The sequence below is a fragment of the Gadus morhua genome, chromosome 14 (assembly GCF_902167405.1).
Source record: "Gadus morhua chromosome 14, gadMor3.0, whole genome shotgun sequence".
NCBI lineage: Eukaryota > Metazoa > Chordata > Actinopteri > Gadiformes > Gadidae > Gadus > Gadus morhua.
The window spans coordinates 29,087,052-29,109,561 of record NC_044061.1 but is presented as its reverse complement, the minus strand read 5'-3'; the positions used below and the strand labels follow the sequence as shown (position 1 = coordinate 29,109,561).

The 22,510-nt window shown below is 47.6% G+C and overlaps 2 protein-coding genes across 2 annotated transcripts in view; both read left to right on the top strand.

Annotated features, from left to right (window-relative positions):
* itfg1 (integrin alpha FG-GAP repeat containing 1) overlaps positions 1-482 on the top strand; it is a 145,654-nt gene extending 145,172 nt beyond the window's left edge. The window contains exon 18 of the mRNA XM_030377192.1: positions 1-482. This exon is cut by the window's left edge and continues 776 nt beyond it. The gene's annotated coding sequence lies outside the window, so the exon portion shown is untranslated.
* Positions 483-808: 326 nt separating this feature from the next.
* On the top strand, positions 809-15,230 carry neto2a (neuropilin (NRP) and tolloid (TLL)-like 2a). Its single transcript, XM_030377810.1, has 11 exons — positions 809-1,246; positions 2,455-2,511; positions 2,751-2,894; positions 4,078-4,326; positions 5,065-5,112; positions 5,390-5,517; positions 7,278-7,506; positions 10,935-11,048; positions 11,619-11,749; positions 14,198-14,828; positions 14,928-15,230. Exons 1-11 carry the CDS (start codon positions 1,237-1,239, stop codon positions 15,161-15,163), a joined length of 1,977 nt encoding a protein of 658 aa, XP_030233670.1. The 5' UTR covers positions 809-1,236; the 3' UTR covers positions 15,164-15,230.
* The last annotated feature ends 7,280 nt before the right edge of the window (positions 15,231-22,510 follow it).

Sequence of the window (22,510 nt, the reverse complement as noted above, 5' to 3'; positions counted from 1 at the left end):
AGCGGCCCCTGGGTCTCTTGAAGGCCCCTGGGTCTCTTGAAGGCCCCTGGGTCTCTTCAGCGGCCCCTGGGTCTCTTCAGCGGCCCCTGGGTCTCTTGAAGGCCCCTGGGTCTCTTCAGCGGCCCCTGGGTCTCTTGAAGGCCCCTGGGTCTCTCCAGCGGCCCCTGGGTCTCTTGAAGGCCCCTGGGTCTCTCCAGCGGCCCCTGAGTCTCTTGAAGGCCCCTGGGTCTCTCCAGCGGCCCCTGGGTCTCTTGAAGGCGCCTGGGTCTCTTCAGGTGCCCTATGAGAGTCAAGAGACTATGGTTTGTTCAGACGCTCACAGGTTATTTTTGCTAAATTAGCTTGCACTTTTTTAAGTTTATGCTAATAATTAACTTTGTTGGTCATTTTAATTTATTATGGACTTGATTGCAAAAGAATGTTACCAATGTGTTCACTACTTATCTGGGGAGAACTAATAAAAAAAGTTGTGTTCAAATTAATCTTGAAGGTGTGTGCGTGTGTGCGTGCATTAGAATATTCACATCCCAGTAGATTGTCTATTGGAGGTCATGTCACCAGATGACCTCCTGGATTTGACCCGTGCGGTCCTAAGCCTAGAAGCTGAGAGAGAGAGAGAGAGAGAGAGAGAGAGAGAGAGAGAGAGAGAGAGAGAGAGAGAGAGAGAGAGAGAGAGAGAGAGAGAGAGAGAGAGAGAGAGAGAGAGAGAGAGAGAGAGAGAGAGAGAGAGAGAGAGAGAGAGAGAGAGAGAGAGAGAGAGAGACGGAGAGACGGACGGGACTTAACGCAGAGAGAGAGAGAGAGAGAGAGAGAGAGAGAGAGAGAGACGGGACTTAACGCTCAGTAACATAGCGGTGCATGCGTAAGGAACTCATTCAGGCGAAGCGGCGCCCAGGGCTTAAATGAGCTTCGTTTAGTCGCGTCTCTCAGTTCCGCCCCCCGCTGAGCGTCCCACCCATGCGTCTGTTGGACGCCTCGCACTCGTCAGAGAAGCTGGACCGTTCATTTACTACCACGAGCTGTCGACGGCGCGGTGGCTGATGGATACGTTGGTTTGATTGGAATCGGATGGTCTTCTTTTGGTCGGCGAGGCTTTTGTCTACTGATGGAATTATTCGCATCGGAGGATAGTTGGATTTTGTGAAGCTCGTCGGATCCGTACAGAGATGAGCAGATAAGAAGGTCCAACGTCGAGGTTTCATCTGGTGCTTATTAGCGCACCGCGCGGTAGAGGAGATGCTCAGAGGTGAGTTTGCACACATCGTCTGGTACTGATCTTCTGACAGGTAGTAAGAGATCTGCTCATCATGCCAGAAGAATGGAACATCGTCTTTTTTATTATTTTGCATTTAAACCGAACGTCGGTTTTTCTCCCATCCTCCACCCTCTTCGCGGTGCCCTCCCATTGTGATCTCTTAGCTTCAGAGCTGAATTAGAAACACTGAGAAAATGAGTAGGCCTACTTTACGACAAACTATTTTTTAATTAATCAATCTTCAGTTATCGGCTTTATGCATTAAGATGTGCAGGATTTAGTAAAGGGCGAACATTTCCGTGCTTAACGTGTAGACTAGCATCCTGCAGCTTTCCCTCCGTTCCAAATAGAAGATGTGGTGATGCTGAGGTGACAGCTCCACGCGGGAAAAACGGCGAATCCTCCTGTGGGCCCGCTCGTGGATTTTGTCACGATGCATGAGACCAGATCCTTTGAAAATCTCAACCTCCCACGTTAGAAACGTGTGTGTCTGTGTGTGCGCGTGTCTGTGTGTGCGTGTCTGTTTTTGCGCGCGCGCTTGCATGAGTGGGTGGGTGCATATGCCCGAACGTGTGCAGGTTTGTGTGCGTGCGTGCATGTGCTTTGGTTTCAACAATGTATATTTTAAAGCTAATGTTGATAAATTGTTTGTTTTAATAAGAAAAGCTCTTCGACAATAACGCCTCCTGCTGTTTGACCAGCGCTTACTCATGTTGGACTATGCCCCCCCCCCTCTCTCTCTCTCTCTCTCTGACGTTCTCTAATTCCATATGAGCAGGCCGTCCCGTGCCAGTGGGGGGGCAGCCTGCCGCCTCACGCCTTCGCTGTTATTGTAATAGAATAAAGAACATGTCTCACCTCCTGCCATCGCGGTGCCGTGGCTCTGTCTCTGCTCATTACGTGTAGGACACCACTTCTTAGGCCTCTCATCTAAATACGTACCGGTAATACAACTATAATATAAAACTGTCTCTGCCAAGACGCCTATAGCCTATAGTCAGCTGACCTGGACTGACATTGAAGAGCTGTTATTGTAGAAGCAGACAGCTGCTGTGTGGTCAGCAGACGTCAAAAGATCATTGAGTTGAATTGTCCTTCTCTGTCCTTCTCTGATCTCTGTCCCTGAATCCTTCCCCTCACTAACGGAGATCTCTATCCCTGAATCCTTCCCCTCACTAACGGAGATCTCTGTCCTCCAGCGTGGATTCTGGTCCTCATCGCAGAGGAGAGCTTCGCTCTGGCCCAGAGAAGCAAAGGTACCGGTTTGGTTTTCCTTTCCAAGTAGTATAAAAGATGGAGCGATTTTTCAGTAATTGGTTCGCCATTGTATGCTTATGAAGAAGTCCTCTTTTATAATATTCAAACCTTTTCTTTCCCTAAAATAAATTGTGTATCCTTCTACACCCTAACCCAACATCCTCCACCCAATATCCACCCATCAACCATTCCCCACCCAACACCCTCCCGCTCCACCCAACACCCTCCTCCCCCCCAGAGGACCCTATGAACCACGGGGGTCAGAGCCCGGCGCAGAACGCTTGCGGGCCATGGGTCCGCAACATCAACGGGGGGGTGTTCGCCTCGCCCAACTACCCCAACACCTACCCCCCCAACAAGGAGTGTGTCTACATCCTGGAAGGTGGGCTCCGCCTCTTCATGGACAGGCACCCGCACTCATGCGCGCACACACGGTCGAACACACGCGCCGAACAGACACACACACCCACAAACCACTAGCCTCATGCTCAAGCTCTCCCTGAGTCACCATGTAGCAGGCCCTAGGAGCTCTTCAGCCCACATGTCCCAGGTCCCAGAATCCGGGCTCAAGATGAGCAGACAGTATATTGGCGGCATAGTGGGTGGTCTCTAAACTGTGGGGTGTATAATCCGTGCTTGGGACCCTAAGTGTGGGTATCTGTTGTCTATCTGCTACCTCAGAGGGGAGATGAACATCTGCTGCATTTCATAATTGATCTCCTCGCCCATCTCTCTCTCTGAGTCTGCGGGCTGACCCGGTGGTTTGTTGACGAGCTTTACTTAGGAGACTTTGATCCTGGTGACATTTACCGCAGACACGACCAGTTTGTGATACAAGGCGCACGCTGAGGGAGAGGAATTAAAAGTGCAGGTAGAGCCATGAGGAGGCGTGTCTAAGGTGGTAGAACGCAGATGAGAGCTCTGCGCGGCTCGAGGCCTCCCCCCTGTGGAAGGGGGGTGCCATTGCTTCCTCCTCGAGAGCGCTTTACCGTCTTGGTGCCTTGATCAGCCTTTAGACTGATTTGTGAAGACTAGCACACAGCGTCATCAGAGGTCTGTGTAGTACAAATTGGAAACATTAATATTAATAATAAAAACGATGATAATAACTAAATCAATAATAACCGTAACATTATCAATAATTTGATGAAAAACTGAATTTAATGTATGTGTGATTGTACACTGTGTGTGTGTGTGTGTGTGTGTGTGTGTGTGTGTGTGTGTGTGTGTGTGTGTGTGTGTGTGTGTGTGTGTGTGTGTGTGTGTGTGTGTGTGTGTGTGTGTGATTGTAATAGAGTATATGTGTATGTGTGTGACTGTGTGTGTCCTAGTGGCTCGGTGGGGTTAGAGTTCATGGGGAACACCCATCACTGCTTCAGGGGCAGGAGTCAGGGAGTCAGCGGCTCCATGGGGGCCGTCTGAGCAGAGAGGGGGAACAAAGCTGATGGAGTTGGAGGCTTAGAGACCCCCCTGGTCTCGCAGAGCTACTACATATTATGTACCATACGTTATATATTTAATGTTAATGTTATTATATGATGAACGAGGTATGATGTATGATGCAGCCCTTCCCAGGCAGAGGGTGCAGCTGGCCTTCGATAAGAGCTACTACATCGAGCCATCCTTTGAGTGCCGCTTCGACCACATCGAGATCCGTGACGGGCCCTTCGGCTTCTCGCCGCTGATCAGCCGGTTCTGCGGGGGGAAGAACCCGGGCCTGGTGACCTCCACCGGCCGCTTCATGTGGATCAAGTTCACCAGCGACGAGGAGCTGGAGGGGCTGGGCTTCAGGAGCAAGTACACCTTCATCGCTGGTAGGAGGAGGGGCGCGGTCCTGGGGGCCAGCGGGTTAGGGTGGAGGGTTAGGGTGGAGGGTTAGGGTTAGGGTGGAGGGTTAGGGTGGAGGGTTAGGGTTAGGGTAAGGGTGGAGGGTTAGGGTGGAGGGTTAGGGTGGAGGGTTAGGGTTAGGGTGGAGGGTTAGGGAGGAGGGTTGGGGTGGAGGGTTAGGGTGGAGGGTTAGGGTTAGGGTGGAGGGTTGGGGTGGAGGGTTAGGGTGGAGGGTTGGGGTTAGGGTTAGGGTGGAGGGTTAGAGTGGAGGGTTAGGATGGAGGGTTAGGGTGGAGGGTTAGGGTAAGGGTGGAGGGTTAGAGTGGAGGTTTGGGGTGTAGGGTTGGGGTTAGGGTGGAGGGTTAGGGAGGAGGGTTGGGGTGGAGGGTTAGGGTTAGGGTGGAGGGTTAGGGTTAGGGTGGAGGGTTAGGGTGGAGGGTTGGGGTTGAGGGTTAGGGTGGAGGGTCGGGGTTAGGGTTAGGGTGGAGGGTTAGAGTGGAGGGTTAGGATGGAGGGTTAGGGTGGAGGGTTAGGGTAAGGGTGGAGGGTTAGAGTGGAGGGTTGGGATGTAGGGTTGGGGTTAGGGTGGAGGGTTAGGGTGGAGGGTTAGAGTGGAGGGTTAGGATGGAGGGTTAGGGTTAGGGCTAGGGTTAGGGTTAGGTTAGTCCAGGCATAGTGATCCTCTCATCTGGCCTCTAAACTGATCTCTGATTTTATCATTCCAGACCCAGACTTCCACCTGCACGTGGGGGGCCTTCTGAACCCCATCCCAGGTAGACTGCTGGAGGGCCCTAAGTTCTCTCTCTCTCTCTCTCTCTCTCTCTCTCTCTCTCTCTCTCTCTCTCTCTCTCTCTCTCTCTCTCAATCTCTCTCTCTCTCCCCTCTCTCTCTCCCCTCTCTCTCACTGGGGAAGGAGGGAGATGATACACATGATGCATACGTGTACAAGCACATGCAGTAAATGGTATGAAATGGTGCAACCAAAACTGTTTCACCCCCCCTCTCCTTCCCCGTCCCTCTCTCCCCCTCTCTCTTCCCTCTCCCCCCCAGAGTGCCAGTTTGAGATGGCCGGCTCTGACGGGGTGATTCGGTCCAGTCAGGTGGAGGAGCAGGACCAGGTGAAGCCAGGAGAGGCTCTGGACTGCATCTGGATCATCAGAGCTCCACCCCAGTCTAAGGTCAGCCCCTCTCTCGCCCCTCCCTCGCCCCTCCCTCGCCCCTCCCTCGCCCCGCCCTCGCCCCGCCCTCGCCCCGCCCTCGCCCCGCCCTCCCCCTCCCTCCCTCGCCCCTCCCTCGCCCCTCCCACAGGACTCAGACCGGAGAGTGTTTAGTGTTCCGTTGACAGGAATCTCATCCCATCTACTCGGGGGTCATTTAATTTAATTTTAATTTAATCCCATACCCCATACCCAATCGATAGTGCTATCCATACATTCATACTTGCTATTTCAAATGAGTTAAATTTTATTCAGGACTTCAGCGACTTACTGGGTGCATTCACATGTTACGGAAGAACCAGACTGGGACCAGTGTGTACAGACCAGTACAAGACACCAGACTGGTACCAGTGTGTACAGGCCAGTACAAGACCAGACTGGTACCAGTGTGTACAGGCCAGTACAAGACCATCCTGGTACCAGTGTGTACAGGCCAGTACAAGACCAGTCTGGTACCAGTGTGTACAGGCCAGTACAAGACCAGTCTGGTACCAGTGTGTGCAGGGTTCATCGAAGATTATAGTTACATTGCACCTGCTTTTTGATCGTCACAGATGGGGTTATGGGGGGGGGGGGGTATGCTGTTTGGTCCTTGTATACCATAAGGGACCTCTGAGTCCTAAGCCCTTATGCCCTCTATTAAAGTAAAGTAAAAACAGGGACAGATTTGTAGAGCAAACTAAATCTCCTCCCCTAGGGGAAGGGGCCAGGAGTCCCAGGTTGAATGAGAACAGAGTGAAGGTCACATCAGCATCTTGAGCAGCGCTGGGCTCTTGGAGCTGGTGCCACGCTGAGCAGATTGTGTGATCCTAGTAATTACCTTTCTCTGCCTGGGGGGTCATTACCAATCACCTCCACGTCGCAATTCATCACTGCATGCCCCTGGCACATGCTGATAAGCAAAGCCATTAGTGTGTTGATGCATCATCATCTTATTATTAGAGAAATGTTCAGCTGAAGACACTCAATACAGTACCAAATAATTTAAGTTTGCATGATCTTATTTTTAGTGAATGTCCAGTTTCGTCATGGAGGGACATATTGGGTCTGAAGTAGCCTGTTGCACTGAAATAAACCGGTTGGAGAAGAGACTAAAGAAGAAAAATAGGATATTCGATTCAGGACATCCCGTGGTGTGTCAAGACTCAACCTGTGACAGACTGTTAAAATATCCAAGAAAAAAAGACTGTTAACTATCCAAGATCAAATTAAATGATCTTGGATCTCCAGAAATCAGATTTAATATGTGGTTTCAGCCCACACATGTTCATGGCTTTAGCTCTGGGTGTCAGCAGGACGTTTGTCATATTTTAAAGACTAAAGTCTAACTCTGAATCACTGTTTGCATAATTTACAGTGCATCGCATTAGCAGTCACAGTCAATTAGAAGCTTGCATGTCTGAACGTTTTTTAAGACCAGTAATACCACATCAACTATGCATGATATCTCTATATATATATATATAATTATGTCATGTAACTAGGTGATGATTATATATATCATATAACTAGTTGATATTTTTATCATATAACTAGGTGATACATCTATATCTATATATGATATTGACATATATGGTATATGTAGGTGAGAGGATATGGAGGGCTTGGGGCTTCCAGTTGAGTGTAATGAACCCTAGCAGAACTCTGATGTCTTCAGTTCAGTGCTGAGGTCGGCAGTGACGAGAACCGCTCCGTTGACAGTGAGCTGGCCTCTGTTCCAGATCTACCTGCGCTTCATGGAGTACCAGATGGAGCACTCCAACGAGTGCAAGAAGAACTTTGTGGCAGTGTACGACGGCAGTAGCGCCATCGAGAACCTCAAGGCCAAGTTCTGCAGCACGGTGGCCAACGACGTGATGCTGGACAGCGGCGTGGGCGTGGTCCGCATGTGGGCCGACGAGAAGAGCCGGCTCAGCCGCTTCCGCATGCTCTTCACCTCCTTCGTCGACCGTGAGTCCGCAGGCTCCTCCCCCTCACACACCACGCCCCTCTGAGTCCCACAGGCTCCTCCCCCTCACACACCACGCCCCTCGGAGTCCCACAGGCTCCTCCTCACACATCACGCCCCTCTTCGCAAAAATGTTACGATTTTAATTTTAATAGAGAAACATTTCCGCCATCAAATACAACAGAAGAGGTCTATGGTATTTATGTTTTTTAATAACATGAGAACATAAATTAGGTAAATATAGTAGGCAAAGCATAAGCCTCAGAATCTATTCGTTGTAGCAGAGTATATAAGAGTAATAACATGCTGTTATATAACCGGCTCAGTGACATTTCATTGATTCGATGAATCGTAGCTCAGTCGATTCATCGAGTGTTATTTCCTGGTGATGGAGACTGTTGATCAGATGATAACTAAGGGGTTACAGGAGAGAAAAACAAATAAATATTCAGCTACTTCATAGCATCTTATCCTAGCTATCTTTGTTGTATATAGGGAATGGGTTAACCTAACGATTGTTAGTGCTTGGCACATGGTTCGATGAACATCCTTACTCTACCGAGATTTATAGTTTTTTCTCTTTTTTCTGTCATTATTGTAATTTGCTTTGGATAAAGCATCTGCTAAAGGCCTTAAATGTAAATGTACATGTACAATTAGTTGACCCCCTGAAAGAAGGTGTTTCTTACGTAATCAGTCTGGAAGTGAGTGCGTGGCAATGGGAGATGTCCATACATTGACATTCTCTTGTGGTGGGCCTTGTGTGATGACGTAGTGAACCCCAGAGGGGTTAGGCCAGCTGAGCAGTGATCAAGGCTGACAGTAAGATTGTGTGTGTGCGTGTTTGTGTGTCTGTGTGTGTGTGTGTGTGTGTGTGCGTGTGAATGTTTGTTTGCGCATGCATGTGTGTGCAGCATACATGTTAGTGAATATGCTTCCTATGACAGATGGTAAAACACAGATATATGTTCTTTCCTTTTCTGAATTTAAATAGTCGTAAAGTGGCCCCCACACCCATTATGCTCTCTACATTGTGCTGAACTGGGTCGGGTCGTCCCTTTCTGGCAATATGTGATGATGTGATAAAGAGATAGCGATCGGCTGCAGGCCAAAATAAAACCTTGTATCAGTATATCTATATTCTTTAATCATGGCTGAACTGGGGATGGGTTAATGGGGCTGGGCTGTGTTTAATTATCTAACTATTGAGTGCATTAGATGGATAATGGAGGCGGGAATACAACCTGCTGGTGGGTACTTTGCAATCTGGTAACACAGTGTGTGTGTGCGTGGGTGTGTGCATATGTACTTGTGTCTGTGTGTGTGCGTGCTTGTGTGCTTGCCTGCGTGCGTATGGAAGGTCATAGCGGTCCAAACTACGCCTCATTGAAGACCTGACGACATGCATTCGTTAAAATTGATGTCAAGTACGGCGTTTAAAATAACATATTTTACATAATCTTTCATCATTAAGACGCGTTTTGAAAACACTAAAATGAATAACCTCCTCCTCTTGATCCTCACAGTAATAATGAACCCCTCCACCCAATCAACACTAACCAAAGTCAGACCACAGCAGACCATCAAAGATCTTCATTATTCACTTCTCTCCACTATGACGCTCTATCGCGTGTTTAAACCAGTTTAATTCAGTTATACACTGTAGACTAAACATTATTCACTTCGCTCCACTATGAGGCTCTATCGCGTGTTTGAATAATGTTCAGTGAGGCGGTTTTACCAAGAGGCAATATTAATTTACCTAGTAAAATAAATACTGATGATTGTTGATGTTTGTAAAGGTAGTCGTCTAATATGAAGTCAAACCATCGTTTGACACCTCATGATATGTGTTTAATCTGCGTTTAACATTATATTTATTGATGTGCTTGCGGAGGTTGTTCATTCATGAAGGGGCTGATTTTAATGTCATCAATATAATGTTGGATAATGAAATACAAAGCAGGAACTTGTGATGCTTTTCAAATCACAGATTCAGCTCAATGCAAAGCCTCATCTGGAATGAGAGATAAGACCACGAGGTTCAATGTAAGATTATATGAGCCTCATCATTTAGTTTCAATCTGCGTTTCATTTATGTTAGCCTACTAGAGGTGTGAATGAACTGTTATGATGCCACTATTTGGCATTGCATTTATAGACCGTCATGTGGCGCAACAGAACGAGCGTTCATGTCGCCATTCTTTTTTTAACAGTCGGACTCGTCAGTATTGAGGCTGCCAGACATTTGGGGGTCCTATGCCTGCTTATTTTGGAGGCCCTATGCCTGATTGCTTATTTGTGCCCACAGTATGCGTACATTCGCAGGTCCATTCTCTACTTCACGTCAACTACTTCGGACTTCGCAACTTGGTCAATCCCTAACTGTTAACCCTTTGTTCAAACATTAAGAAAATCTAACCAATTTAATCTTCAAATCTTCTGCAACAGATTTTCGGTATCATGTATACTTTTTTCAGAATCAACACTTTAATTAGGTTAGTGCTGCATGCAGCGCTCACCTATTGTTCTTCATAGGCTTTATTCTTTCTTTCTTTATTATCTTCTAAAAACTTTGGAACCCTACTCCTCCCACAGTTTTTCATCTAGAGACTCCATTCCACTTTTAAAATGTTCATATTATATTGGCGCACTTCTACTTTCTTAGTAGTTTTCTTATTTTTAAATATCCAACTTTAAGTCCTTACATTTTATAATGGAAGTCAATGGGAGGATGCCGGAGCCGTCCTCCCATTGACTCCCAACACTGGTGCTAAAAGGATTAATCGATTGCAAGTATATCGGGCGTTTGTGTGCGGGGACCCCCGTTATATGACTAGAGGCTAGTTGATTGCTGGATATTCTGTGTACTCCCAGGGGAAGCAACATACTAACAACAATGCTTTTAAACAATCTTTTTAACGTCATGCTATCTACACAAACGAAAGTCACGTGAAAGCTGAGCCTCCAAGGAGTCTAACGGTGTTAGCCTCATCACACCCCCAGCCCACCCCCATCAGGTCCTACACCTCCACCCCCACCCCCATCAGGTCCTACACCCCCACCCCCACCCCCATCAGGTCCTATACCCCCACTCTCATCCCCATCAGGTCATGTACCCCCACTCCCACCCCATCAGGTCCTGTACCCCCACCCCCACCCCATCAGGTCCTGTACCCCCACCCCATCAGGTCCTGTACCCCCACCCCATCAGGTCCTGTACCCCCACTCCCACCCCATCAGGTCCTGTACCCCCACCCCATCAGGTCCTGTACCCCCACCCCCACCCCATCAGTTCCTGTACCTCCACCCCCACCCCATCAGGTCCTGTACCCCCACTCCCACGCCATCAGGTCCTGTACCTTGACCTTCCTCCTGTGGTCCCATTGATGGCTCTAACATGTGTTTATTTGATCGTTTCCACCTTCAGCTCCGTGCTCAGCAAACACGTTCTTCTGCCACAGCAACATGTGCATCAACAACTCATTGGTGTGTAATGGGGTTCAGAACTGTGTCTACCCCTGGGATGAGAACCACTGCAAAGGTAAAGGGTTCTCTTTGCTAATGGCAGCTGGATCCCATCAGGGTTTTTCTGTTCTCACATCTGAACAATTACCAAACTTGGGTTCTTTAGCCTGCCTCTGTTCAACTGCTTTCCTATATTCCTCCCTCTCTCCCCTTCCCCTTTCCCCCCCTCCCTCTCTCCCCCCTCTCCCTACTCCCCCTCTCCCTACTCCCCCTCTCACCTCTCCCGCTATCCCCCTCTCACCTCTTCCGCTCTCCCCATCTCTCCCCTCTCTCCTCTCCCCTCTCCCACTTTCCCCTCTCCCTCTCTCCCCCCCTCTCTCCTCTCCCCCTCCATCCCCTCTCCCCTCTCTCCTCTCTCCCCTCTCCTCTCTATCCCCTCTCCCCTCTCTCCCCTCTCCCTCTCTCCCCTCTCCCGCTATCCCCTCTCTCCTCTCCCCACTCTCCTCTCTCCCCTCTCTCCTCTCTCTCCCCTCTCTCCCCTCTCTCCCTCTCCCCTCTCTCCCCTCTCCCCTCTCTCTCTCTCTCTTCCTCTCCCCCCTCTACCCTCTCTTCCTCTCCCCTCTCCCCTCTCTCTCGGCCGCCTCAGAAAAGCGCTACAAGGGGCTGTTCCACCAGATCACCCGGACCCACGGCACTGTCATCGGGGTCTCCTCGGGCGTGGTTCTGGTTCTCCTCATCATCTCCATCTTCGTCCAGATGAAGCAGCCCAGGAAAAAGGTGACCTAGACCAGGGTTCATACAGTAATTCTGTATTTGCTACCTTTTAATACCTTCACCATATTTTTTAATACCAGCACGCCTTCAAGAGAGAGAGAGACCAAAGGAGTTGGATTAATCAAGATGTCCCAACGGGACTTGGTCCATAGTTTTTAATAAATATGTTACGAAGTAGACATAGACAGAGAGTGCCAGAGAGAGAGAGTTTTTGTGTCCAGTGTTGAAGTTAAGTCATAATTACCTCGTTAAATATTGTTATTACAGTGTAAAGGTTTTACATGAAAAAGTAGCGTGTAGTAACGCGTTACACACAACACCAGACGCGTTTACATGGACACTTCTGATCCGATTAGTTTTATAATCGGAATAGATCTATTCCTATCATGCAATCCAAATGTATTGTATATAGGCGTATGGCATTTACAAAAGTGGTAAGCTTACGTTCTTATGTCTCTCGCGCTCAACCGTGGACTTGTATGATATATGTAAGGGATAATGTTGTAGTACAGAACGCCGGTCATTATCGGGTAAATAAGCCCCGACAAGGCAAACTGGACCGCGATGCGAAGCGGAGGTGTCTCTTGCTTCGCCCTGAAGGGGCTTATTTTCGATAATGACCGGCGACGTTCTATACATTATTACAAGGCTCCTTGCTAAAATGAGTATATATAATAGTGTTGATCAGCAGAAAAATAGTCTGCCAAAGACGTTGATGACGTCGCTTAGAAACGGGACACGCTGGGGATGATAAGTTACCGGACTACGGAGTTGTAAGAAAGACATGAATCTGGCAAAAATCGACTTTCCTTGACAGCGGTCAAGTTCGGTAGGCATAAAAGTACCAACTGACCAATTGTGAAATACTGCAGCTGCTGATGCCATCTCCCTATGTTAAAAAGAACCCACCCCAAACCAATCGGAATAAGTGTATACATGTCGATTATAGCGGACTACACCACCTCTTCTATTCCGCATGGAATTCTATTCCGATTGAGCTTTTCTTCCACTTCTAATCGGATCAAAAGTGTCCATGTAAACACGGCTGTCTACCGATCACATGGTAACGTCAAAATCCATACCGTAGCGCAAATTCACACCAGTGTACTTTCTATAGAGGGATTATCAGTCTAAGTCACTCCCCGCTCTACGCACATGTCATATGCAGAAAGAGACGAGAGCGAAAAGAGCCGCAATCATGTCTTGTTGTGCGGTTGGTTGCACAAACCGTTTTAATAAGACTGATTATCCCATTTATTCTACTTCTTGCTTGCCGAAATAATGAAACAATTCGAATACTTCAATAATTATGCTCTTTCATATTCGTATTCCATGCTTATTAAATGTATACTCTGTTTGAATTCATCTCCCTCAAAAAGTAGCCCCTTTAATTACGATCGATCAAACATGTTTTTGACACCTTGAAAGGCATTATCCTGCTTATAATTTTTTCACATAAATAGGACGGACCTTAGCTACGACTTGGCATCGGGAGGTATTTTAGTCCGCTGAGCTTTGAGCCAGAGAGCTAATGTTATGGATTGTACATAATTATAATTCAAAATTCGTCCCAACCTTTATGCCACAGATACTCTAGGGTCTATAGCATATAACTGCGTTGTCTGATTACAGTTTAATTCATTTTTCACAATTTACAAGCTCTCGTTTTGAAGAATAATCACTGCGCCATTAGTTTCAATGGAAATTGCGACGGTCTATACTTTCAACGTAAAGTGTACATATTTATAATTGGAAATTCTATAGCATATAACCTCGTCTTCTGATTACAGTTTAATGTAACAGTAAGCTGACAACATCGCTAGTTAACACCGCAACTGCAAATTAACCACACAGAGATAACCATGGCAACCGGTCAAACAAATGTTTTTTTTTCGATCATTCTGCGCTCGTAACCACCGTGTGGATAAACAAATGATCCCCCTAAATGTTTATACCGTACAAGTCTTTAAATATCGATTCCTCCAGCCAGAGGTCCGAAAATTTGCATTTCCCCATTATTGTCTTTCAAATGAATTTGAACTAACAGGAGCGAACTCGCGAAGTGGTTTGGCAGCAAGCCAGCCGGGTATATCCAGTTTGTTTCAGCGCACGCACCACGTGACATCATTGATATCACTCAGGTACTACTCGCAACATAAAAATAAATCCACTCAAGTTTTAGTAATTTTAGGGGATAGGCCTGCACGTAAATTACACAAATTGAAAAACTCATAGGCCTTGTTGGAAATTGAACACCAGTCAGTTGAAATTTATTAATTTTTTAATATTTTTTAATGGCCTTAATTTGGGCTAATTTCATATACTTCATTTTAATACCTTCAGCAACCCCGCGGAAACCCTGTAGACGCCCCCTTATGATCCGGGGCCGTCTGTCTGCTCCTCCTTCAGCAGCCAATCATCTGCTGTTGTTGCTGTTGTTGTTGTTCCCAGGTGGTGGCACGGCGGCCTGGCGTCTTCAACAAGGCAGGCTTTCAGGAGGTGTTCGACCCGCCCCACTACGAGCTCTTCTCCCTGCGAGACAAGGAGGTGTCCTCCGACCTGGCGGACCTCTCTGAGGAGCTGGACAGCTTCCAGAAGCTGCGGCGCTCGTCCACGCTGTCGCGCTGCGTCCACGAGCACCACTGCGGCTCGCAGGCCTCGGTGGTTACAGGGGGCAGCTGTGGAGGTGGAGGTGGAGGTGGAGCTGGAGGTGGAGGTGGAGGTGGAGGTGGTGGTGGTGGAGCTGGAGGTGGAGGTGGTGCTGGCGGGGCTGGTGGGGCTGGTGGAGGCAGCAGCAGTGGCAGCATGAAGCACAGCCGCACCACCCTGAGCTCCATGGAGCTGTCGTACCACAACGACTTCTCCAAGCCTCCGCCCATGAAGACCTTTAACTCCACCTCCAGCTACAAGAAGGGTTGCTACGGCTACAAGCAGCACCCCCAGACTCATGGGTGTGACCAACAGGCGGAGGACCGCGTCCTGGAGGAGATCCCCTGTGAGATCTACGTACGAGGGGGGGGAGGAGGGGGGGGTACCGGAGGGGGAGGCATCGGGGGAGGGGTCGGCCTGGCGGGAGGAGTGAGTATGGCCAGTGCAAGCAACATGGTGGGGGGCATGGGAGGGGGTATGGGTGGGGGCATGGGAGGGGGTATGGGTGGGGGTATGGGTGGGGGCATGGGAGGGGGTATGGGTGGGGGCATGGGAGGGGGTATGGCTGGGGGCCTGGGAGGGGGTATGGGTGTGGGCCTGGGAGGGGGTATGGGTGGGGGCATGGGAGGGGGTATTTCTGGGGGCATGGGAGGGGGTATGGGTGGGGGCATGGGAGGGGGCTGTGGGACCCTCAGTCTCCGTGGCAACAGCACCCGCAACAGCACCAATGTGGTGGACCAGCAGCGTACGATGTCCATGGACTTCTAGGTGGACCAGGAGGGAGGAGTCAGGAAGAGGTCTTCAGGGGGGGAGGAGTCAGACAGGGGGGGAGGAGTCAGACAGGGGGAGGTGGAGTCAGACGGGGGGAGGAGGAGTCAGACGGGGGGGAGGAGTCAGACGGGGAGGCGGAGTCAGAAGGGGGGAGGAGGAGTCAGAAGGGGGGAGGTGGAGTCAGACGGGGGGAGGTGGAGTCAGCCGGGGGAAGGAGGAGTCAGACGGGGGGAGGAGGAGTCAGACGAGGAGGAGTCAGGTGGGATAAATACAAAAGCTCCGGATAGGCCAGAAATTCGCCTCCACCTCCCACCTGAGGACAGTGAAGAAGAGCGTGTGGGAGACAAGTGGTTCTCCTGGTCGTCTGATTGGTGTATGGTGTCCTCTTCATGGCAGCACCATCTTACTGGCATGGAGACCCTGACCCTATTGGGTTGCCTAGGGAACCAGGATGCCATTGGTAAGCTGGAAGAGGCCACCGTTGAGATTTTCGTTTTTACACTTTCACCTGTCATGCAGAGATTATGACGTACATATATATATATATGACACGTCTTCTAATAATTTATTGAGCCTTTACTTTTTTCTGTGTATTGTATAATTAAACAAGAGTATATCCGGCCTCATGGTGTTGCTTGGCTTTTAACTTGTTGATCTTCTCGATGGTTGCTCAGATAAACTTTTTCCATGTGTGCTGCTGGCATTGAAAATATTATTAATAATGAATGAATAATGAGAGGAAAAACTGACAATAATGCTCACATAAAAGATTTCAACTCCAAGCATTTTTTATTAAGAAAAAAAAATGGGACTAGGACTTACCTGAAATGAGCTTTATAAATGATCTTTGTTGGTCTGCGACCTTCGTGAGGATGTGTGAAGAGTCCCTCTTCCCGACGTTATGCACCTCTGGCTACCAAGTAGAAACAAGCACAATAAGAGACCACCTGACCAAGGCGTAGCGTGTAGCTGGGTCAAATGTACTGATTCCAATCCCTGGTTGTAAAATGTTATGTTGAATTAAATGAGAGAAACTCAACCCCGTCCTCTTGTGTGAGATTTCTTCATTAGAAAGCTAAGATGTAAACATCACCTTAAAGGAAGAATGTAATGTAATGTTATGTAAGAATTAACATTCAAGAAAAGACACTGGTCTGTGTGTTTGATTCATAAACCTGATGAAAACAATCATCAGAAGGGTATTTTTTATTTGATATGCTCTACACTTATGAATAATATCTAAAACGGTTTGTTTTTCGTTTAAGATGGCTATTTAGGAAACTTTTATAGCTATTCTTTTTTATAATGAATTGGAGGTTTCATTCCGGACGGAATTTTCAGTACAATCACACCAGCAACAAAAACATCCGCTCCTTCTGGTCCACTGGGCCCCGCCCCCCTCCTCGCACAGCCCGTACGGTCAGTCCCGTCAATCACAGTGTACTGTCCCCTCTGCTCAAAGCAACCTGCTACACTCCACTCACCTGTCTGAAACTCTGTCTGCTGAACACCAGATCCCTCAGTAATAAGGCCCTTTTGATAAATGACTTTATTGTTGACCAGAGCCTAGATATTCTCTGCCTCACTGAGACCTGGCAACAACCAAATGACTTCTCCCATGTAAATGAAGCTGTCCCACCAGGTTTTTCGTTTATTAGTAAACCCCGGGTTAATGGGAGGGGGGGTGGCCTTGCTCTCCTCCATCGTGATAACATCAAAGTCACTACTGTCACAGTCCCCCTTCATTCCTCCTTTGAATGTCTAGCTGTAAAACTCTCAGGCCCCAAACCCACTATCATTGTCACCATTTACAGACCACCAAAACCCTCCGCCGTCTTCCTCGATGAATTCTCATCACTACTTACATCTGTATGTGCAATGTCCCCCACTGTTATCCTCCTTGGTGATTTCAATATCCACATTGACAACCCATCCTGTACTTTTGCTAATGACTTCACATCACTTCTGGACTGTCTTGGCATCACACAACATGTCAACCTCCCAACCCATAACAAAGGTCACATTCTGGATTTAGTCTGCTGCACTGACATCACTCCCACTAACCTTGATGTCATTGATTTCCCCATCTCTGACCACAAAGCTGTACTTTTTGACATTCATACCCAACTACACAAAACCAAGGAACAACGGACCATCTCCTTCAGAAACATCAAACTTATCAACACCACAGACCTCTCCACCATGATCAGCTCCTACCCCAACCCTCCCCCAGCTTCCTCCCTGACTGACCTTGTGACTCACTACAATAACTGCCTCTCCTCCTCCCTCACCACCCTGGCCCCCCTGAAAACCCGCTCAGTCTCATTCACCCACACTGCTCCCTGGTTCACTCCTCATCTGCGCCAGCTCAAAGCCACTGGTCGTCGACTGGAGCGACTCTACAATAAGACTCAACTCACTGTACACCGCCAAATGTATTCTGACCACCTCCATCACTACAAGAATGCCCTCACCACTGCCAAAACCTCATACTACTCCAACCTCATCAACACTGGTACAGGCAACAGCAGAGTCCTCTTCTCAACAGTCAGCCACTTACTTCAGCCTCCTAAATCTCTCCCTCCAGACATTTCCACCACCCAATGCACTGCGTTCCTTGACTTCTTCAGCTCTAAAATCAACACCATTCACCAACAACTGGCCTCCCCAGTTGTTGGTGAGTTGTTGGCTCCCTTTCATCTCCAAAACACTTGAAAGGGTGGTTGCCGCACAACTACAGTCCCACCTCGACACTAACAATCTCCACGAACCGTTCCAATCTGGCTTCCGTCCAAAACACAGCACTGAAACAGCCCTAGTCAAAATCACCAACGACCTCCTCCTTGCAGCCGACTCTGGATTACTCACCATTCTCATCCTCCTCGATCTCAGCGCAGCATTCGACACCATCTCCAACCCTCTGCTCCTGGACCGCCTAGCTGGTATTGGGATCACTGGTGCTGCACTCTCCTGGTTTACATCCTACCTCACCGGCCGTCAACAATTTGTTCAACTAAGCAACCACAAGTCTGGGTGTTCAGGTGTCTCACTGGGCGTCCCCCAGGGGTCAGTCTTGGGTCCACTCCTCTTCACCACTTACCTCCTCCCGCTGGGCACACTCCTCCGTCACCATGGGGTCCATTTTCATTGCTACGCTGACGACACACAGGTCTACATCTCCACCAAACCCACCGCTGCCATCCCCCCCACCTCCCTCATCACGTGCCTGGAAGAGATCCGGAGCTGGTTGAGCAGGAACTTCCTGAAACTCAATGGAAACAAGACCGAGGCCCTGCTCATCGGATCCAAGTCCACCCTCACTAAATCACAACACACCCCAGCTCCACTCATAATTATCGATGGATTCCCAGTACCCTTCTCCTCCAAAGTCAAGAGCCTCGGCGTCATCCTGGACAACACCCTCTCATTCGCACCCCATATTCACAACATCACCCGGACTGCATTCTTCCACCTCCGCAACATCGCCAGACTCCGCCCATCACTGACCCAATCCAGCGCTGAAATCCTAGTTCACTCATTTGTCACATCACGCATAGACTACTGCAACGCCCTCCTCACCGGACTCCCCACCAAACTTATCAACAGACTGCAGATCATTCAGAACTCAGCCGCCCGGATCATCACCCGCACCAAATCATCTGACCACATCACCCCTGTCCTCATTCAACTTCACTGGCTCCCAGTACACTACCGCATCCAATACAAAACCCTACTCCTCACCTACAAAGCTCTCCACAACCTAGCCCCCAGTTATCTCTGCGACCTCCTCCAAGAATACACTCCCTCCCGCTCCCTCCGCTCAACCTCTGCTGGACTACTATGTATCCCCACATCACGACTCACTTCAATGGGTGCCCGGTCATTCAGCTGTTCAGCACCCAGGCTCTGGAACTCCCTCCCCCCACACATAAAACAGTCAGACACCATTTCAACCTTCAAGTCACAACTCAAAACTCACTTGTTCAAACGCGCACACAACGTCTAACTGATCACTGTTTTGATTGTTTTTGTTTTATTTATTTCTTATTGCTTATGTTTATTTATTTATTTATTTATTTATTTTTTTCCACAATGTCTTGCTTTTTAAAAAATGTATGATGACTATATGCTCTGTAAGGTGACCTTGGGTGTCTTGAAAGGCGCCTCTAAATTAAATGTATTATTATTATTATTATTATTATTCCATTTCAAACATTATACAATGGTTTGGACTCGAAATGACACTGAAATTACATTGTTTGACGTGCTTGATCAAAAAAAGTAGCCTACTGGTGGAAATCGATTCGTTATCATTTAAATGTGAAATGCAATCATTGTGTAAAATACATTGCTAAATGTATTATTTTGATTTAACTTTTCTCGATTTAGGATGCTATTCTGGTCATCGAAGTGAATATTAACAATGCGTTCAACTGCACTGTCAACCTGTACCGCTGGGGGCAGCACCGAGCGACGTACAGCTGACCTGTACCTCTGGGGGCAGTACCCAGCGACCCGTGGATTGCGCATTGCGGAAGTATGAACTGTTCCTGGGGGAGGAGCAAGGTACGTTTTATCATAGGGACTCTCTAAATCGACGCCACTTCGACCTGGGCGGGACTTTACGTCCTACGTCACTCGCTATGGGTTTGCATGTGTGCGCGTAGCCGTTTGTCTCAGGGATCTGTGCACGAACTCCTTTGCACTACAGATTACGAGCGTCAGTGTCGTACGCGATGGAGGGTGGGTGACATTCCTACAGTCTGTGATGATAGGCTATATTTCTACAAATGACTTACTATTACTAGCGATTAACATGACGAAACAACACGAACTAAGCTAACATTAGACTATAGCCATACCAGATAACGCCATACCAGCTAACCCTAACTATTTCTATTAAACTCTGAACCATTTTGCAACAGGCAACTGTGTGTTGGTGCGTCTTATTGCTTCCCATGTCTGCGTCTGCATCTTTCCACTCCTGGCTAATAGTTTCAGCTTTTGTACTGTTTATCAGAAATTATCACCCTGTACCACACTGCTGACTTGTTGATGTTTTGTGAGCACTCACGCATTTCTCTAGGTATCTTAAGTTTCCTACTGCAGTCATCAAAACTTTGGACTTTGTTATTGTAAGAAATATTGTGTTGCAAAAACACTTTGTGTCTTACCCTTAGCGTTACCCTAACCTTAACCCCAGTAACATTTCTTCATCATAAACTACAAGTTACGCAAAATGGCATACAAACATCCAGTCCAATATGAAAGAAAAAAGCTAGCTTCATTAAGGAATCGAACCCCTTATCCCCGCGTTAATGAGTTGTTCTCTGACCACTAACCCATCAGGTCTTAGTACGTGCGATTCAAGAGTTAACCACTTGACAATCTTTAAACTTCGGTTGCCTAGAAATTGTAAAGACAGTGATGTGTGTACATTGTGCGAGTATCCGTCACTCGCGATGTGTGTGCAGTCCAAAATGAAAGAAAAAACCTTGCATCACTAGGGAATCGAACCCCCAATCATCAGTTGGTCGTTGGTAACTGTAAACAAAGAGATCGCATTTTGTTTAACTGCTAACTAACAAACGGGTTTATGCGTTCACTGAACAAAGATTATGGAAATAAAAGACCACTTTTCCATCAGAAAAATCATCAGAACCGTTATTACCAACCCATAGACACTAAAGCCAAAACCTTTCTCACATGCACACCCATCGCGAGTGACGGCTATGCGCACACATGCACACCCATAGCGAGTGACGTAGGACGTAAAGTCCCGCCCAGGTCGAAGTGGCGTCGATTTAGAGAGTCCCTTTTATCATAGCCCGTCTACGGAGAAGGGTCCAGCTGCAGGCTTGGGCGTTTCCGTCATGACACAAGAACGCCCTTTAGGCGTTCCTGGTAAAAATATGAATGGGTGTCAATGGAGAGAAAATAATTATTTTCTGGTCCCAGTCTTTATATGCCCTGGATTACACATATGTTGTTTGTGGATTTAAAGGATAATTTTTCATGCAAAGAGTTGGACCGTTTATTGTGCAATTGTTCAGATAAAGGCTGTAGAGAAAACACAACGAGAAAGACTACACGGCTCGTATGTGACGTCACGCTCCCTGCGACTGGCGTGGAGAAGACCGACAATCTTCCCATCGGCCTAACTGAAACTCTGCACGTGCCCCGACTTATAATGGTTTTCACCTCTTTTTATGCTTTTATCCTCGCCTTGAAAAAAAGTGGTGAAGTGGAGCAGAGAGATCGCCAACATTGTACCGAGTTCCAAGTGCGGGTGTGGTGACGTATATCATATGCGTCGAGACGAGAGCAGCGAAGAGCTGTAGTTCACAAAGCGGCCTCACATAAAACCTAAAATTATCAAACTTCTTCACGAAAACTTTTAGTTTTCTTTGCATGAAAAATTATCATTTAAATCCACAAACAACATATGTGTAATCCAGGGCATATAAAGACTGGGACCAGAAAATAATTATTTTCTCTCCATTGATACCCATTCATATTTTTCGATCTCATAGGTCCAATGAGCTCAACCGGAAGGGGCGTGACTTCGCCACTCTATACTGGGTTTCTATGGAGCCAGTTTCCTGCCATAATACTTACAAAGGCTTGTAAGTCTGGGTTTGAAAACTCAACACCTTTCAAAAAAGGTTTTGCAACACTGAAAAAAGAGATTATAACCTGAAAAAAAATCTAACAGAAATTCAAACATCTGTAAACATGATTTTGTGTTCTATTTTATCTTCTTCAACATTTTCACCAACACATTTTCAAAGTTCAAACAATTTCACCAGCGCATTTGCAGAGTTTCAAATCTGGCACTGTTCTAACTGTTCTAACAGCGTATTTCATTGTTTCCCGGTTTTGAAACCTTGTAAATGGGATTCTGCAAACAGGTGTTCATACATTGAGAAATAAGTTTTGAAAGGTTGAATATTTAGTTTTAAAAACTTGTAAAGGTGTACGTTTACGCCATTGCAACGTATTTTTTCAGAACTGACTTTTCAGCACTGACTTTTCAGAGATTTGACCACACAGGTGCAAGCTTTGAGTCACGTGAATATTGGCAGTGTTCTGTCGCGTTTTGAAACTCCTGACAGTCAAATCTGAAGAAAAAAAAAACGTTCCTGGGGGCGGGACCATTTAGCTCTAAACCTATTGGTTGCTCTCGGCTGACGTACATTCCAATCACATGTGCCGTTCACCGGGCTGTGCGTGATTGACAGTGCTCGGCCGATGAAAAGAATGTGATTGGAATGTACGTTAGTACATTCCAAGGGGTCAGACAACTATCATACCGTCGCAGTCCACCGCCCAGACTCCCCCATC

Coding starts and splice junctions, on each gene's coding strand:
- neto2a (XM_030377810.1), top strand. Junction 2,895..4,077: donor GTGTGTCTACATCCTGGAAG/GTGGGCTCCGCC, acceptor TGTATGATGCAG/CCCTTCCCAGGCAGAGGGTG. Junction 11,049..11,618: donor GGATGAGAACCACTGCAAAG/GTAAAGGGTTCT, acceptor CGGCCGCCTCAG/AAAAGCGCTACAAGGGGCTG.